The 19,478-nt window shown below is 38.4% G+C and overlaps 1 protein-coding gene across 1 annotated transcript in view; it reads right to left on the reverse strand.

The window, feature by feature from the left end:
* LOC126281874 (WD repeat and FYVE domain-containing protein 3) overlaps window positions 1–19,478 on the reverse strand; it is a 289,780-nt gene that overhangs the window by 47,702 nt on the left and 222,600 nt on the right. Inside the window, exons 43-49 of the mRNA XM_049981155.1 lie at window positions 15,684–15,822; window positions 15,316–15,527; window positions 14,949–15,081; window positions 13,962–14,115; window positions 13,292–13,526; window positions 6,121–6,344; window positions 2,489–2,742 (exon numbers count right to left, since the gene is read on the reverse strand). Of these exons, the coding sequence (XP_049837112.1) occupies window positions 2,489–2,742; window positions 6,121–6,344; window positions 13,292–13,526; window positions 13,962–14,115; window positions 14,949–15,081; window positions 15,316–15,527; window positions 15,684–15,822 (1,351 nt within the window). The remainder of the gene's footprint in view (window positions 1–2,488; window positions 2,743–6,120; window positions 6,345–13,291; window positions 13,527–13,961; window positions 14,116–14,948; window positions 15,082–15,315; window positions 15,528–15,683; window positions 15,823–19,478) is intronic.

A 19,478-nucleotide genomic window follows, 5' to 3' on the forward strand; every position in this document is an offset into this window, starting at 1 on the left:
ATTTGGGCTGGACATAATTAAAACAAAGGAGTTTTTCGTTGCGATGGAATCTTTTCACCAAATTCCAATCACCAACTTTCTGCTCCAAATGCGAAAATATTTTGTTGACGGCGACCTACATACAGAAAAACAATCACCACAACAGAATAAGGGTAATCAGAGCTCATACGGCAAAATATAGATGTTCATTCTTTCCGCGCGCTATATGAGATTGGAATAATAGATAGTTGTGAAGGTGGTTCGATGAACCCTCTGCCAGGCACTTAAATGTTATTTGGAGATTATCAATGTAGATGTAGATGTAGATATATGTCATGGTAAATCTGTTTGTGGACTAGGTCTGGAGGATAGTGCCTGTCTGTAAGGGTCTTTGTGAGATCTTCTGAATACCAGGCAATGGAGTTCTTGTCACTGCAAATATGCTGTTTCCGTGTGACCAGGCATTATAGGAGGCATTTTTTGGGTGGAAGGGATGGCAGCAGTAGAAATACAGACACTGCTGGACGTTGGTGGTAATATAGACTGAGGTGTGAATGGAGTCATCAGAGATGTAATGGTCAACATCCAGAGAGGTGGCAGGCTGGATTGAGGAGGAGATAGTGAAAGAATGGGGGAGAAGGTGTTGTGGTTGTGAAGGAATGAAGATAGAGTGTGTTAGCCCTGAGGACAGATTATGGAGATATCATCAATGAACTTGAACCAGACCAGGGGTTTGGGGTTTTGGGGCGCTGGGAAGGTCTCCAGTAGACGGCCCACAAACACAGCTGTGATGAGACTTTGTATGTACATTCCCTTCAAAGGAGAAATAGCTGTGTGTTGGGGTGAAGTTAGTAAGATGTCTGAGGAATGAGGTAATGGGGTTTGGAGTCTGAAGCATCAGGGAGAAATGGCATCAACAGTGACATGTAGAGATCCAGGATGTTATTGGGTGGGGCTGATGGAGGGTCAGTGAAGGAAGTCGTTGCTATATCTGACGTGAGAGGCTAGATTATGGGTACCTCGTTGGAGGTGTTGATCAATGAAGGTAAATTTTTTTTCATTTGGGGCACAATAACCAGCTAGGATGCTTTACAACCCAGGCCATCTGGATCTTCATCTCCACTCCCAGCTTTTCTGAACTTTGCAGATGGGATTATCCTTGTAACACATTTTTCGCTCCTTAAATTGTCCCAGCCTCAATCTATGGTAACTTATTGCTTCCAGACTCTCCACCCAACAGTTACCCCCCACCCCCCTTATCACCTCCTCCCAGTTCATGTCCACTCACCCTTATTGTGCACTGGTCTTTGTCAATGCACCCACGGGTCTTTTGCCCTTCATTGAACTTCTCCTTTTCCGCTTCTCGCCCCCCACCCACCTCTCTCCTGGCCCTTACCCACGGGCTTCTGATGCTGTGCCTGGCAGCCTTGTCCTGCTGCCCTCTAGTCCCTGCACAATCTGCCACATGGCACTTCCCCCCCCCCCCCATGCAAATACTTGGCTATACCTCCCCATTCCACACACCACTCCAGATTGCTGCTTTTGTTCAATGCAGAAGTTGCAATTTGGCCACGGTGGCCAGAGTGCTTTTCTGAGGAAGGTTTTGCCCGAAAGCTCAATGTACAAAGAGTCCTTTCATTGGTTCAATCTGCAACTCGTGTGTCACTTTTACAGGAAGTAGCAATCTATTCTTTTGATAATATTATTCTTGAACTGACAGTTTTTAATGGTCAGGGGAACAAGTGCCAGTAGTGCTCACAAGACACACTATAAAGTTAACTATTTGTAGCACATATGTAACTCACTTGCAGAATATAGCATAAAAAATGACACATCTCACTTCACATGTTGCAGTCATTCACCATTTCACATTACATATCTTATTCCTCGATTTTGTGCACACTCTCTTTACAGTCTCTCTGTTCTACACTGTACTCTTCCATTTGGATTTTTTACTGTCTTTGATTTCACTATTCTTTTCTTGGTTTTCTGAACTTCCTCCTCCGTTTCCAGTTTACAAATATTCAATCTTACACATGTTCAATTCAAATAGAATCCAATGTTTCCAAACGTAATATATAGGGCTGAATGGAACAAAGCACTGTTCAGTTGTAATTTATGTAGCAACAACCAGTGAAATTTTAACGCACCCACCTGGATGGAAGCCCAAGATGATTTCATCAGCATCAACCAATTCTCAGGATGCCCCCGGCATTGAGGTGATGTATTTTACAGCACTAGCAAACTTAAGCATTATAGGGGACATGGTTTGTAGTGCAATTAATTATAGTAACAAGTAATTTATGTTACTTCAAATGAAATGGTAGCCCTACATACTTTTGGTTACTACGTTAACAGTAACATTGTTCTCTAATTTTTCCTTAACTCAGTTCTTCTCAAGAAAATTAAAAACACAATTTAGCCAGAATAATAGATAGGAAAATTGATATATGTTCAAGGGAATCTAAAAAATATACTACAGAAGAGATTAAAAGTTTGTATAACTTACCGTACTAGTACCAGCTGTGATAATTAGCTTAGGAGAGGGACACACACAAGCAACAACTTCCCCATTGCTCTGTACCATTGCCTCAGAAACAAACACAGCCTTTTCACTGTCATAATTACCAATGCGTAAACTGTGATCTGCAAAGCCCCAAGCCACGTACTTGTTGTACGCCGGAGGTACCAATACTTTGTTCTGCTCCACTGCTAAAATGTTTTTTTCAGCATGTAAGATTTGTCCAACTGGACCCTTAAGTTCTGCAACAAGATAAACAGTTTATTAAACATAAAATAATGGTTATAACTAATTCTTTACAATGACATTGTCAGTTTATGATAAAATGTAAACTGAACTCTTTTGTTTAACTCGACAGAAAATACATCCAAACCTAAATTTACTCCAATACTGAAAGTGTAATAATTACAAAATATAATAATGTTTATGTTATTGATCACTGCTTCAACATAGACACTAAGCAGTGTCAGGAGAACATCTTATCTACTGAAATATTCACCATAAGCTTGTAATTCAATTGTTCTTGTGAAATGTGTGAAAGATTACAAATTAACTCTTAACCGGAATTGTGGGTCATATGGACCCGCCGACAACAATAAAAACATCTAACAATGGAAACGCGTGGAGTTGCAGATTCACGCGCCAGTGTAATCTCAGTACATTGTGAGGTGCACCAGGGACTGGGAGCTTGCTGCTTGAAATTTACTGGAAGTGGAGGTAAGTGTCATCCCTTGGTCCAATTTGACCCTCGATTCCAGATATAGGATGTTTTTAGTCAGTGCATACTGACATATTTTGTGGTGTTTCAGGCACTTTATTGACACAATGTAGCGGGGTCTCACTGAGAAAGAAATCTGTGAATTATTATTAGATGAAAATTATTTATACACAGAATCTTTAAGTGATTTTCGACCTTGTTCTCAAGAGAACGTAAGTGGTGATGAAAATGCACAACAAGAAATTTCCTCCAATTCAAGTAATTCATCGTCTGATGATTCAGTAGAGAGAGATAGCTGGCTGTCTAGAACTTCTTATTTTCGAGGTAAAAATCAATTCAAGTGGTCTACTCATCCACTAGCTATGTCCAGAGTCAAAAACCACATCATCACTCACCTGCCAGGTCTCATCAGTACAGCTCGTGAAAAATGAAACATGTCACCAATTTAATCATAAGAGTTGCTGATTCAGATGAAATGATCGCACATATTTGCACTAACAGTAATCAGAAAATAACAGAACATTCAGAAAAGTATAAAACTAATGCTACTTACACTAACCATGTAAGTATTATGGAAATGAAAGCATTTATTATTTGGGTTGTTGTTGTTATCAGGTGTATTCAAATCTGGTCATGAAGATATAGTAAGGTTATGGGCAACTAATGGAACAGGCTGAGATTTATTCAGAATAACAAAGTCAGTAAAGCAATTTATGTTCTTGTTATCTACTTTGAGATTTGATTATGTGAATTCTAGGGAAGAAAGAACAACTAATGACTACACTGCTCTCATCTCAGAAATATTTGGAAATTTCATTCAGAAGTGTCAAAACAACTATAGCTACTCAGAATAAATGACAGCTGATGAAATGCTTTGCCCTTTTAGAGGGAAATGTTTTTTCAGGGTTTATATGAAATCGAAGCCTGATAAATATGGCATCAAGATTATGTGCCTTTGCAACACTAAAACACACCATTTCTACAATGCTTTCATCTATACGGGCAAAGTAATCACTAGTAAAACAAGCCAACTTTCAGTTCCAACACAAAATGTACTTCAGCTTGCAGAACATTTATTTGGAACAAACAAGAATATAACTGCCGATAACTGGAGCTCTTCTGTGGAGCTGGTTGACAAACTGATTGAAAATGATTTGACTTACGTTGGAACAATGCACAAAAATAAAAGGGAAACACCACCAGAATTTTTAGCCAATAAACAATGGGTTGGATCTATGTATTTGGTTTCATGAAGGATAAAACATTGGCATCTTATGTCCCAAAAAAAGAATCTCATCAATGCACCATGACAATTCAGTCAATGAAAACAATGGAAAACCTGAGATAATTACATTTTACAACAGAACAAAAGGTGGTGTCGATACATTAGATCAGAAATGCGCCAATTATTCAGTCTCTAGAAGAACTCAACAATGGAAATGTATAATTTTTTCAGCATTGAATGTTGCAAGTGCAAATTGAATCGTATTATGGAAGGCATCAAATGATGGGAAACATATGAAATGTAATCGTTACGTAAAAGAAATTGGACTAAATTTGATAAGGTTATTTACATAGAAAGAAAGATGGAATATTCTTCATTTTCAGTAGATTTGAAGAGAAGGATATATAATTTTCTAGGGGCAGCTGACGAACCATAAAATCACCTATGATTTGAAAAGTCACCTTGTAATCAGAGTGGTTCACAAAAAAAGAGGTAGATGTTATTAATGTGGTCCTAGAACTGACTGCAAACAATCACAAAAATGCAACAAATGTTTCAAATTCATCTGTAAATGACATGCAGAAAAAAGTGTGTTGTGTACCAAGTGCCATTCTTAGTTCAGGTGCTGATATAGATAACATTTGGACACTTCCATGTTTCATTTTATTTTTGTTTCTGACGGATAGCATAAAGAATCCCTATTTATGTTAAGGGGAAGTATGAGAAACTACAAAGTATATCTAGGTTTTATAATCTAAGCCTTTTTTCTAATCATGTAGCATTCCAAAGTAAGGTACTAAAAATTATTGTATAATATGAGACATAGGACTTGAAGTTTAAAAAATAATACAATGTAAGAGTTTTGCTCAATAATACTTGATTTATATTTGAAATAAAAATTATTTTGATACAATCATTACGTATGTACATATGAATTATTTCTTTTATGGGGATTATGTTGAATTTTTAGTCAAGTGTCCATTTGGACCTGCGATTCCAGTTATGTTCGTCAAAATATTGATTCCAATTAAGGATTGATAAAAACAGTTTGAGAGATTTTTCCTTTAGGGAATTCTGTACAATCTGAAAGAGAAAATTATTTATTAACTTACTAAGTCTTGTTAACCTTTACATTTATTTGTTTGTTGCTTATTTGCAGACATATATAGTAGTTATTGTCTAACAAATTACCCCTTCACTGATGGTTATTTGGTTTTGAGATCTTCCTCTCCAGGATATTTAAGAATAATCTGCATATAGGAAAAATCCTTTTTAATTCAGTCTCTAAAATCAGATGCAAAGTCGGAATGCAAAATTTTGACAATCCCTGTTTCAGTAGCTAAGTACAATGAAAACTTCAACACTACCACATTGTAAAGCAATATCTTTGAAAACAGGGTGAACGTATTTCAGATATCAAATGGGGCACTAAGTGCACACTGTCGTTCGTAAGTTGCTGTTGCTGGCATTAGTGAATTAACATATCTTAAAGAGCCAGCACCCAGTGAGATTCATATGACTGTTGACTGCTCGTACTTGAGCATCACCTCTTGTTCTTAGAGTAAGCTAACTCTCAGATTTTTGTCAATACAAAGAAATATCATGTTTTACCTAACAAAAAATGAATAAAACTGTACTAGGTAGGCTATACCAAAGTCATTGCATAGTAATTCCTACCTTTGATGGGTTGTAGTGAAGGTCGAAGATTATCCAGGTTATGAAAGAATAACCTGTCTCCTGTCGTAAAACTCAGGCCTGGTGTTATTGGGCCTGGATCTATCACTGATGTACGATGACTTATTTTTTTAGCTGGGTGCGGCTTCTTGAAGAGCTGTTTTGGAATCTGACCAAAGTTGTTGATGAAACCAATAGTAGCATTCTTCTTCAGAGGATCATCAATACTGAAAAAAATTTGAAATAATATATTCAGTTAATGTGACTTCAAAAGTGTAGCACCTGAGTAGGCTCAACTAAAAAATTAATATATTTTTCAAACACACTGACTTTTATCAATGTCTGACCATCTACTTTATCAAAACTCCATATTAGAGTAAAAAAGAATATTTTTTGAAATTATGTGATTCAGGTCACACAGGCACGAACCCCTTTTTTTTTTACACCGCAAATCTTTGAGAGTTAAAGTAATACTTTATGGTACATAAAACCACTGTGTTGACACTATTTTAATCTTTTTTTTTAATTTAACAAAAAAAGTAGGCTAGGTGTGGTGGGAAATGAAAGCAACAGTAGGTTGCTCTGACCTGGGAAAAATGAAAGTGGAAACCAATTCAACCATGTTTTGCTAAATATTTGCTTATTCCAAAGTAGCAATCAGATAACAAAGTCTTCAGATGAAAGAAAAACGTGAAAAGTCACTCCAAAACTAAGGATTCCTCACAAAATTTGATTGGATTAAAAAAAACCATGATCAGATTGTGATGAGGCTCAGTAATCTCTCTACCAGACAGAGGGACAATACAACAGAGAAATAGCAGTGGAAAATGAGTCTGAGCACTGTGATATCTGTCTCCCTCATAGGCGAATTTGATTTCATAATTATTCTTCCAATGAATTTTACTTTACTGGCAGATGTATATGATTAAATGAACAACAATAAGGAAAGAATAGATTTCTACTGAACTCAGAGGAGGTGCTGAGTCGCAGACAGACACAATAAAAAAGAATGCTGGAAATATTCAGCTTTAGAACAAATTTTTTCTTCAGAAGTGGAAAACACACACACACACACACACACACACACACACACACACACACACACAGATATAAAACAAAGATGATGCGACCCACCAAATGAAAGCGCTGGCAGGCCGACACACATACAAACAAACACAAACACACAAACACACACACACACACACACACACACACACACACACACACACACAAAATTCAAGCCTTCGCAACCAACGGCCACCTCATCAGGAAAGAGGGAAGGAGAGGGAATCCGGACTGCAGCTGCATCTGACATGAGCAGCAGTGTAGCTGGACTAAAGTGGTCCATGACCAACTGTTATATTTGATGTTACTAAGAGCCATAACATTTAAATATTTACATGATACTGGATGGTTTTGCTTGTGAGAGGGGAAAATAAGCACTATCCTTCCTTGAAAGTGACACGCTTGGCAATGGGGGGAGAAGGGAGGGGGAGAAGAGAGAGAGAGACAGAGAGAGAGAGAGAGAGAGAGAGAGAGAGAGAGAGAGAGAGAGACTGTTTTTTGAAAATTTGGTACATGAAATTATGCTTTCAGATTCAATGAATGGTTCATATCTGTCTTAGGTTTGATTTGTTTCCATATATCGGTTGCTTTGTTATTAATGTTATTCCTTACTTTTAGTTCGCAAACCTGTTCGGAATGCTTTCAGAAGTTGTAATTACACCATGGGAGACCCATATCATCCTTCACTAATACATAAGGAACATTATTATTGTTAATGCCTGACAAGACATTTGAGCTCGGTCCATGCATATTCCACATTGATAACCTCACAACTAAAAGTTTTCTGCTGGTTCCGCATGTGATTTTTATCTATTTACTAAATAAATTTATTTCCCTGCCTTCTTAAAATTTCTTCCAAACCAAGTAACCTGCTTGTGACAATACTACGAGAAGGATAGACTGCTACTTGCTGTATAATGGAGATACTGAATTGCAGATACACACAACAAAAAAACTTTCAAACAAATAAACCTTCGACCAAAACAGCCTTCATTGGACAAAACACACACACACACACACACACACACACACACACACACACACAGAGTCTCTGGCTGCGGAGGCCAGACTGCGAGCAGCAGTGCATGATGGGAGAAGCAGTCTGGGCGATGGGGGCAAGGAGGAGGCTGGGGCAGGGAGGGAAAGGGATAGCAAGGTAGGGGTGGGGGGATGGTGAAGTGCTGCTTTTGGGAGCATACAGGGACAAGGTGGAGAGAGGGTAGAGCAGGTAGGTGTAGTACGGAGGTTAGACAGAAGGCGGAGGTGGGGTGGGGGGTGGCAATGGAAAGGGAGACAAGTAAAAAGATTGTGGATGCTTTGGTGGTGTACATTGCTGTGTATTGCTGCAGTGGGAACAGGGAAAGGGGGAGGTGGTTGCAGGACAATAACTTATGAAGGTTGAAGCCAGGAGGGTTATGGAAATGTAGGATATACTTGCAGGGGAATTCCCACCTGCACAGTTAAGAAAAGTTGATGTCAGCAGGAAGGATAGCGATGGTATAGGCTCTGAAGCAGTCATTAAAATGAGGAATGTTGAGTTGGGCAATGTTCTCTGGGTGCTCCAGCGTTTTCTTGGCCACGGTTTGTCGGTGGCTATTCATGTGGACAGGTAGCTTGTTGGTTGTCATGCCCACTTAGAAGTCAGCGCAGTGGTTGCAGCGTGACTTGAAGATCACATGACTGGTTTCACAGGTAGCCTTACCTGTGGTGGGATGAGTGACGATTGTGATCAGACTAGAACAGATGGTGGGGAGGGGGAGGGGGGGGGGAGGATGCATGGGACAGATCCTGAATCTAGGTGTATTACAGTGTTATGAGCCCTGAGGCAAGAGTTGGGAGCAGGGGTTGTGTAGTGACAGACAAGGATATTGTGTACATTTGGTGGCAGCCGAATGCCACCGTGGTTGCATGGGAAGGATAGGGGGTAGGACATTCCTCATTTCAGAGCATGATGAGAGGTAATCAAACCCCTGGCAGAAAATGTGACCCATTTGCTCCAGATCTGGACACTACTGAGTCACGAGGAGGACGCTCCTATGTTGCCAGACGGTGGGACTTTTGGGATGTGGGGGGTGACTGGAGAGATAAGGTAAAGATAGTAATTATGGTCAGTTATGACCTTGGTACATTTTGAGAGGGATCGCTCATCACTAAAGATGTGATGGCGATAGGTGCCTAAGGTGAAGAGAAGGGATGGAATGGATGGCAGCTGTCAGAGCAGAGGTATTGCTAGTGGTTGGTAAGTTTGATATTGACAGAGGTACTGGTGTAGCCATCTGTGGTGAAGTTGAGGTCAACATTGAAGAACGTGGCTTGTTGGGTTGAGGAGGACCAGGTGGAGAAAATGGAGGAGAAGGTGTTGAGATTCTGGAGGAATGTGAGGATGCCCTCACACCTGATTCAGATCACAAATGCCTAATCAGGGGCACGGCTACCTGTGAATCACTCATGTGATTTACAAGCCGCAACCACTGCGCTGCATTCTATGTCATGACAACCAACAAGCTGTCTGTCTGTATGAACGGCCACCAACAAACTGTGGTCAAAAAACAGCTCGACTACCCATTGCTGAGCATGCTGCCCAAAATAATGTTCCTCATTTTAATGACTGCTTCACAGCCAGTGACATGTGGATCCTTCCAACCAACAACAGCTTTTCTGAACTGCACAGGCTGGAGCTGTCCCTGAAGTATATCATACTTTCCTGTGACCCTCCTGGTCTACACTTTCATTAGTCATTTCCTCAAACCAACTATCCTCTTCCCTGTCATTCCCACTCAAGCACTACATAGCATCCCCCCCTCCACCCCCATCTAAAGCAGAATTTTACTGTTCCCCATTCCTCTCCTGCTACCCAGCCTCCTCCTCACTTCCACCACCAAGACTGCTTCTCCTGTCATGTGATGCTGCTGGCAGTCTGGGCTCGGCAGCCCATGCATGTTAGTTGTGCACGCATGTGCGTACATGTGTTGTCTAAATTCCACTGAAGGCTTTTTTGGCCGAACACTTACTTGTTTGACAGTCTTTTTGTTGTGCCTGTCTGCAGTGCAACATCTCTATTTGTTGAGTAGAAACTATTCTTTTCATAATATTGTTGTTATTCTGTTCTGGAGTTTCCACTGTTTGAGCAACGTAATTGTCATATATTTCTTCTTCTTTAATTGAGGCAAAGTGGCTTAATTGTTGAAAACTCCAGGATATCACAATACTATTTGGGCTCTGTAACTGTTTGAGATAAAATGCACAAATATGCAAATTTGATGTCAGTATAAAGGCATGGATATCCCAATCAGTAGATGTCAATTTTAAATTGCCTGTTATTATCATGGTATGACTGACAAAAATTACACATCTACTGTTCTCCTGTTTCTCTTTGCTGCATTTATTCACTGAATCATTCAACAAAAGTGGCCAATTACAGTAACCATTTACAATTTCAGATCCTTCACTTTCACTCAGATTACTTCACATTCTGAGAAATTAACTATTTCACTAGACTTGATACAGGTATTGGCAACAGTAAATATGTCACCTGCATTGGCACCCAAAATATCTTTCTGATAATAGCAGTCAGGATTTAAGTTTTTACAGTCAATTATATATTTTTAGTGAGATTTTCATTCCCAGTCCTAGACAACAACTACTACTGTTAATCATTGACAATAATTCTGAGACCGTATTCTGCATGCCCTGACAGTTGACTAATATTTAATTTAAATTCTTTGTATGACCTAATAAGACATACTTTCCTCTCTGCAGCACACAATCTACAAGGTCAATATTTAGTAGCTCTATAGTAACTGAAATCTAACCAAAACCACATGCATACTCCATCCATACTTTGCAACTTAGCTGCTGCTTTGTGTTTGCAGCCACTCCCACCCCAAATCAGAGAAGCACCACAGTCGTCAGTCTTATAGTGCAGATCATTCTATCAGAATGGAGTTAAATAAAAATAACTTGCAATGATCAGGGTATCACAGCAGCATAAAAAATGGTTCAATCAGCTCTGAGCACTATGGGACTTAACTTCTGAGGTCATCAGTCCCCTAGAACTTAGAACTACTTAAACATAACTAACCTAAGGACATCACATACACCCATGCCCACGGCAGGATTCGAACCTGCGACCGTAGCGGTCGCGCGGTTCCAGACTCAAGCGCCTAGAACAGCTCGGCCACTCCGGCCGGCACAGCAGCATACCATGTCAAGTTCTGGTGCCTGAATCTTGATAAAATTTAAACTGGTTTGTACACATAGACTACTTAGCAAAATAACTGACTATCTTGGCATTTTCAGTGTGAATTTTGTCAGCTGACACAGACACCAGAAAGATAACCTATAAGTTCTACTTCAAGTCAGTTATTCGTTATGGCATAATCTTCCGGGCAAACACAGAATATGCTATGAGGCTCCTAGTATTACAAAACAAAGTAATTAGGACCATCTATGTTGCACACACACACACACACACACACACACACACACACACACACACACACTATATTTTGTTTCCATCACAACTACTGCAAAAGAGAGGATTTTAGACTTCTGATGCAATGTTTAAAACTGGATATATGTGGTTAAAATTTACAATAAAATATATGGCTGTAATACATTTAACACTGAACTTGGCTCACTGAAAAGACTGCTCTTTACTCTTCTGATGGAAGAGAGTTGTTATTCTATTGAATAATCCCTTAAGGATAATGACAGTGGTTTTTTTTTTTTTTTACTGAAAACTGAAAAAAAGATAAGATCCAAAATAGAAATAATCAGAATGATGCAAAATTATTATAAAATTCCTGAGAAAACAGGATTATGTGTTCATGGAGAAAAGACATAATATCTGGTCATAAGTAAGAAAATCTGACGTAATGTACATTTGGCTGCTTATGGATTCACTTTCAGGATAGTTGACTCAGCTACACAGAGAGCCTTTTTAGTAACAACAATACAATGGATACAGAAACAGATATCCATCTAGCAACAACAAACAAAACACGTTTTAGTTTTAGTAAAATCTTCAAGAAAAGTGCACTTACTACTAACTTCAGGTGCCCTTACACGTATTGTAACAGTAAAATTACACAGATGTGGACACACGGGAATCAGTATTTGAGTGGTTGTGTGTGTGAATGTGTGTACTGTTGCAAGAGAAAGAACCAGTACTCCAAAGCTAGTGTGAATATTGCTTTCTCTTATATGGTCCTGTGCTCCACACAGTGATTCATTGTAGGCAAGATGTCATCTTCCCTTTATTCTAAATATTGCTCCAGCCAGGAATTTCCATTATTACAGGAAATCTCATCTTAGAAACCCATATAAAATAGTGTAAACTTTTGGATTTCTCCTAATAAAAATTTATTCTAAAATTTAACATCTCTTATACATCAAATTATTTGAAAATTGTATGGAACGAGATGAATGAGTCACATTTCATACTCTAAAATGAGACAGGTAACATATTATACTTCCTTCGACGAAATGACCATGACAGGAAAATCTGTGGAAATGGAACTCACAAGTAGGTTTTTCGTCAGTGAACCTTCCCATACACTACTTGTAAGTGGTGCAGAAAAGAGGGGTGTGGAGATGGGAGTGTGTGAATACTGTAATAACAGAAGTTCCCTCCACCACCCTATATAATGTACTGTTTGTCCACAATAGTAAAAAGCTTTTTACTTTTGTTGCCAGTAGCAGCGAAACTTGACAATAGCTGAGAGAAACTCAGCTGTGTACAAACATTGGAAACGTTTCCACAGGTGTCGCCTCTGCTTTCGTATAAGCACAAAACACAGGTAACATTGCCAGCAGTGCAGAACGAACTTGGTCGGTAAGACATGCCTCCAGCCATTCTTGACTGCCACCGCATAAAGACTCTTCATACCATGGCCAAAAAGTAGGTGGCAGAAAACAGTAGCCTAACAAAAGAATTTTTAGAAGTTTGTGCAACAACTATAAAATTATGTATAAGTTGTGCACTGACAATGTTTTATCAAACATTGGTATGAACTTATACAAATTGCCAGCCAAATGCCAAATTGTCTGGTTTATGTGATATACAGACTTGTTTATAAGAACTAATGGAGAAGTGTAAAAAACTGACTTGTAAATGTCAACGTTTCCTTCATAGAAGAGATGGTGGAACACATTAACAGCCTCAACAGCAGCCTGTCCTTGCTGCTTGCATCCAAATATCAGGTCAATCCACTCGTGCAGATGCTGCGACACGTAGTCACACTCAAGTGCCAGCCGGTGCACCCGTATGAACTCTCTCGGATCTTCCTTGGCCCAAGGTGGCAACACTACATCACCCAACTGAACACCATTCTGCTTACAACCTGTAAACAGTAAAATATTCACACAATGTTAGAGGTTACATCTTTTTTAATGGCTCACATCCAGTAACACAAAACCGCTGTTTTTGGTGAATAATTTTCATTGACAGTAATTACAGATCACATAGAGTATGGTAAAAACAAAATGTTATTTAACATACTTTATTGCAGCTACCACCAATTTTTAAATTAAAAAAAAAAAAGGGGCATGCACATGAAATCCCACAAGTACACACTACACAGGATTATGGAAAACTGGTGGTTCACAAAGAGACCACGTGCATTTTGAAGTAAATTATAAAGCATAAAGAGAAAAGCTGTAACAGAGATGATGGAGCAAGCTGTATTTGTATTATGGAATGCCTGGTACCTAACACAGAAGAAATTTAGATGACTATGGAACATATGGAGAGAAAAGTTTAAGCAATAAATTCTCACCTAAATCGAAGTTATTTGAATTACAAAGGAACTCTGGGAGATAGAAAAATTCAGGTATCAGTTCTTTAACATCCGCCATATTATGTTTCGACGCTGATAACCATGCTTCTCGTACTGAGTGGAACATGCGATCAGCCAAATCAAAATGTCCTCCCTGTAGTAAAATACAATTTATGTCAAGAAAATATCAGTAAGTAATAACAAAATACAACACTCAATTATTTTCATAAGCAATTATTTTCATAAGCAATTACTTTCACAGAACTTAACATTGTAAACAGAATGAGATTTTCACTCTGCAGCGGAGTGTGCGCTGACATGAAACTTCCTGGCAGATTAAAACTGTGTGACCGACCAAGACTCGAACTCGGGACCTTTGCCTTTCGCGGGCAAGTTTGGTAGGTAGGAGACGAGATACTGGCAGAAGTAAAGCTGTGAGGACTGGGCGTGAGTCGTGCTTCGGTAGCTCAGATGGTAGAGCACTTGCCCGCGAAAGGCAAAGGTCCCAAGTTCGAGTCTCGGTCGGGCACACAGTTTTAATCTGCCAGGAAGTTTCTTAACATTGTAAAGTTTACAAGCCATTCTGAAACACTTAACGTCCATCTTGTTGCTGGACTTTAGGTTTCCCAATAACAATAAAATCCACTACAACATACTACAATACTGATGATCAGACAGATACAAATTACTAGTTGGCACTGACTGAACATATGCCATAGAAGTATTGCAGTGATCATGTTACACACACACACACACACACACACACACACCTCTCTCTCTCTCTCTCTCTCTCTCTCTCTCTCTCTCTCTCTCTCTCTCTCTCTCTCTCCCTCTCTCTGACCCTTTTGCAAATCATACACCTCATCATATAGCTCTAATCAACAGGACATAGTTTAAAAAACCAGCTGTATTGAAATAATTGTGACACGAGTGACTATTTCTCAAATAAATTATTAGCAGTTTACCTTTTAATAACATGAAGCTCACCTGCAAACGAAGGAAATGCTGAGTAAAAGGTTCCATTCTCACAAGATAAGAGCACACAATCATGGCTGATGAATAATGAGTGCCATAATGATAAGGTGGAGTCTCACCATGAGGATCGTCCCATTCCTTATACCTAGGAAAGTAAAATGTCATAGATTGGATCATAGATAACACGATTCCTTCAAACATCTTGACCTTTTTTTGCACTTGTTCACTTGTTTTGCTTTATGAGACAATGATATAGTGCAAAATGGGAAATTTGGACAAGATAAGCCTCATTTTAAATCAGCTTTATGGAATGTGTGAGGGGGAAAGGGGGGACATGGAATATAAATACATAAAATCCTAAAACTATAAAAAAAATTACCTTTTTTTGAACTGTTCCAATCTCTCTGGACTTTGAGCTCCCATCGGCTTTGTGAAATCCCTGAAAGTTTGCGAGTCAGTCAGATCTAACTCTTCACTCTCATAGTCAGCTAGTATCCACGGGAATACAGGGTACTGCATTAGATCATTATATGATCTGCCAGCTAAAGTATTCAGATGCATCAGGTACTGGAAATTGGAGATTTCCCCACGCTGGAAAAAAAGCAGTGATTCAGGTCTGACGATCAAATTTGAGAGGGAAAAGTCTATAATATTATAAAAATGAGGAACAAAACATGAGCATTAATAATATGAATAAAATGTTTACATCATTCCATATGAAATTAAGTTTAACTGTGAGCAAATTACCACCCATCTCTGTGTGACAGACGTCTCTCCGATTAGAGTGGAAAGTAACCCTGCCCCTTGTTCCACATTTGCCGTTCTCTTTTGACCAGCTACAGATTGCTGTGCACTATCTGCAATGGCTGTGGCAAATGTCATAAACCTGCAAAAGTGATTTTTTGGTTATATTTACAGAAAAAACTGTTTATATCAAAATGCAAGGAACTAACATCTTTAAATGTTCAAAAAATGATTATGTTGAATTCTGTACAGGAATTATGGACAAATAAATATCATCATCGTCGTCATCATCATCACCACCACCATCACCATCATCACCATTATTATTTATTATTTCTTTCTTATCTCAGACGTTATGTCTGGTCAAAAGTGGAAAGTGACGCGGACCTTGATCAAGCGTGACTTCCTTTTAACTGTACGGTATATGTTTTATTGCATTTAGGAACTTTCGGGTAATTGAACATGTATCAATAATTACGGATTTCTGTAGTTGTATATATAAGTTTGGATGTAGCTGTATTTCATTGATGTACTGGTGGATATTGTGTGGTATGACTCCTGTAGTTGATAGTATAATTGGTATAATGTCAACTTTATCCTGATGCCACATATCCTTGACTTCATCAGCCAGTTGGATGTATTTTTCAATTTTTTCTCCTGTTTTCTTTTGTATATTTGTTGTATTGGGTATGGATATTTCGATTAGTTGTGTTAATTTCTTCTTTTTATTGGTGAGTACGATGTCAGGTTTGTTATTTGGTGGTGTTTTATCTGTTATAATGGTTCTGTTCCAGTATAATTTGTGTTCATCATTCTCCAGTACATTTTGTGGTGCATACTTGTATGTGGGAACGTGTTGTTTTATAAGTTTATGTTGTAAGGCAAGCTGTTGATGTATTATTTTTGCTACATTGTCACGTCTTCTGGAGTATTCTGTATTTGCTAGTATCGTACATCCGCTTGTGATGTGATCTACTGTTTCTATTTGTTGTTTGCAAAGTCTGCATTTATCTGTTGTGGTATTGGGATCTTTAATAATATGCTTGCTGTAATATTTGGTGTTTATTGTTTGATCCTGTATAGCAATCATGAATCCTTCCGTCTCACTGTATATATTGCCTTTTCTTAGCCATGTGTTGGATGCGTCTTGATCGATGTGTGGCTGTGTTAGATGATACGGGTGCTTGCCATGTAGTGTTTTCTTTTTCCAATTAACTTTCTTCGTATCTGTTGATGTTATGCCATGTGTTGGATGCGTCTTGATCGATGTGTGGCTGTGTTAGATGATACGGGTGCTTGCCATGTAGTGTTTTATTTTTCCAATTAACTTTCTTCGTATCTGTTGATGTTATGTGATCTAAAGGGTTGTAGAAGTGGTTATGAAATTGCAGTGGTGTAGCCGATGTATTTATATGAGTGATTGCTTTGTGTATTTTGCTAGTTTCTGCTCGTTATAGAAAGAATTTTCTTAAATTGTCTACCTGCCCATAATGTAGGTTTTTTATGTTGATAAATCCCCTTCCTCCTTCCTTTCTGCTTAATGTGAATCTTTCTGTTGCTGAATGTAAGTGATGTATTATATATTTGTGGCATTGTGATCGTGTAAGTGTATTGAGTGCTTCTAGGTCTGTGTTACTCCATTTCACTACTCCAAATGAGTAGGTCAATATTGGTATAGCATAAGTATTTATAGCTTTTGTCTTGTTTCTTGCTGTCAATTCTGTTTTTAGTATTTTTGTTATTCTTTGTCTATATTTTTCTTTTAGTTCTTCTTTAATATTTGTATTATCTATTCCTATTTTTTGTCTGTATCCTAGATATTTATAGGCATCTGTTTTTTCCACCGCTTCTATGGAGTCGCTGTGGTTATCCAATATGTAATCTTCTTGTTTAGTGTGTTTTCCCTTGACTATGCTGTTTTTCTTACATTTGTCTGTTCCAAAAGCCATATTTATATCATTGCTGAATACTTCTGTTATCTTTAGTAATTGGTTGAGTTGTTGATTTGTTGCTGCCAGTAGTTTTAGATCATCCATGTATAGCAAATGTGTGATTTTGTTTGGGTATGTTCCAGTAATATTGTATCCATAATTAGGTATTATTTAGCATGTTGGATAGTGGGTTCAGAGCAAGGCAGAACCAGAAAGGACTTAATGAGTCTCCTTGGTATATTCCACGCTTAATCTGTATTGGCTATGATGTGATATTATTTGAACTTGTTTGGATATTAAGTGTGGTTTTCCAATTTTTCATTACTATGTTTAGGAACTGTATCAATTTAGGATCTACTTTTTATATTTCCAATATTTGTAGTAACCATGAGTCGGGTACACTATCAAAAGCTTTTCGGTAATCAATGTAAGCGTAGTGTAGCGACCTTTGTTTAGTTTTAGCTTGATATGTCACCTCTGCATCTATTATCAGTTGCTCTTTACATCCTCGTGCTCCTTTGCAACAGCCTTTTTGTTCTTCATTTATAATTTTGTTCTGTGTTGTATGTGTCATTAATTTCTGTGTAATGACTGAAGTTAATATTTTGTATATTGTTGGTAGGCATATTATGGGGCGGTATTTAGCTGGGTTTACTGTGTCTGCTTCATCTTTAGGTTTCGTATAAGTTATTCCATGTGTAAGTGTATCAGGGAATGTGTATGGGTCTGCAATGTAACTGTTAAATCATTTATTAAAACAAAGATTCCAACACTTACCAAGCGGGAAAGCGCCGGCAGACAGGCACATGAACAAAACACACAAACACAAACACACACACAGAATTACGAGCTTTCGCAACTGGCAGTTGCTTCGTCAGGAAAGAGGGAAGGAGAGGAAAAAATGAAAGGATGTGAGTTTTAAGGGAGAGGGTAAGGAGTCATTCCGCTCCCGGGATTGGAATGACTCCTTACCCTCTCCCTTAAAACCCACATCCTTTCATTTTTTCCTCTCCTTCCCTCTTTCCTGACGAAGCAACTGCCAGTTGCGAAAGCTCGTAATTCTGTGTGTGTGTTTGTGTTTGTGTGTTTTGTTCATGTGCCTGTCTGCCGGCGCTTTCCCGCTTGGTAAGTCTTGGAATCTTTGTTTTAATATATTTTTCCCATGTGGAAGTTTCTTTCTGTTTTATTTACATCATTGTTAAATCATTTAGTTAGATGTGAATGTGTTGATGTGAACTACTTTAGCCAGAAATTTGCTATTTTATCTTTTCCAGGGGCTTTCCAATTGTGAGTAGAATTAATTGCTTTGGTGACTTCATGTTGCAAAATTATCACTTCAGGCATTTGTGGTATCATCTTGTATGTGTCTGTTTCTGCTTCTATCCACCGTGCATGCCTGTTACGTTGTACCGGGTTTGACCATATGTTGCTCCAGAAGTGTTCCATGTCTGTTATGTTTGGTGGATTGTCTATTTTAATGTGTGTGTTATCTGTTGTCTGGTAAAATTTCTTTTGGTTTGTGTTGAATGTTTGGTTTTGTTTCCTTCTATTTTCACTTTTTTTTTGTATCTTCTAAGTCGTTCGGCCAATGCTTGTAATTTCTGCTTCTTTTCATCTAATTGTTCTATCGCTTCTTGTTGTGAGATTTTACCTAACCTTTTTCGTTTTTTTTCTTCTTCTGACATTTGATGTCTTATAAATTGTGTTAGCTGTCCAATGTCTTTTCTCAGTTTTTCTATTCTGATCTGTAGCCTGTGTTGCCATGCTGGTTTTGTGGGTTCCTTCTGCGTGTTGGTTGGTTCTGATCTCTGCCTAGTGTGTATATTTAGTGTAGTGAGTGCTCCTATATAAACCAGTAGTTGTAACT

This window comes from Schistocerca gregaria, chromosome 1 (genome assembly GCF_023897955.1).
Source record: "Schistocerca gregaria isolate iqSchGreg1 chromosome 1, iqSchGreg1.2, whole genome shotgun sequence".
NCBI classification, from domain to species: Eukaryota; Metazoa; Arthropoda; class Insecta; order Orthoptera; family Acrididae; genus Schistocerca; species Schistocerca gregaria.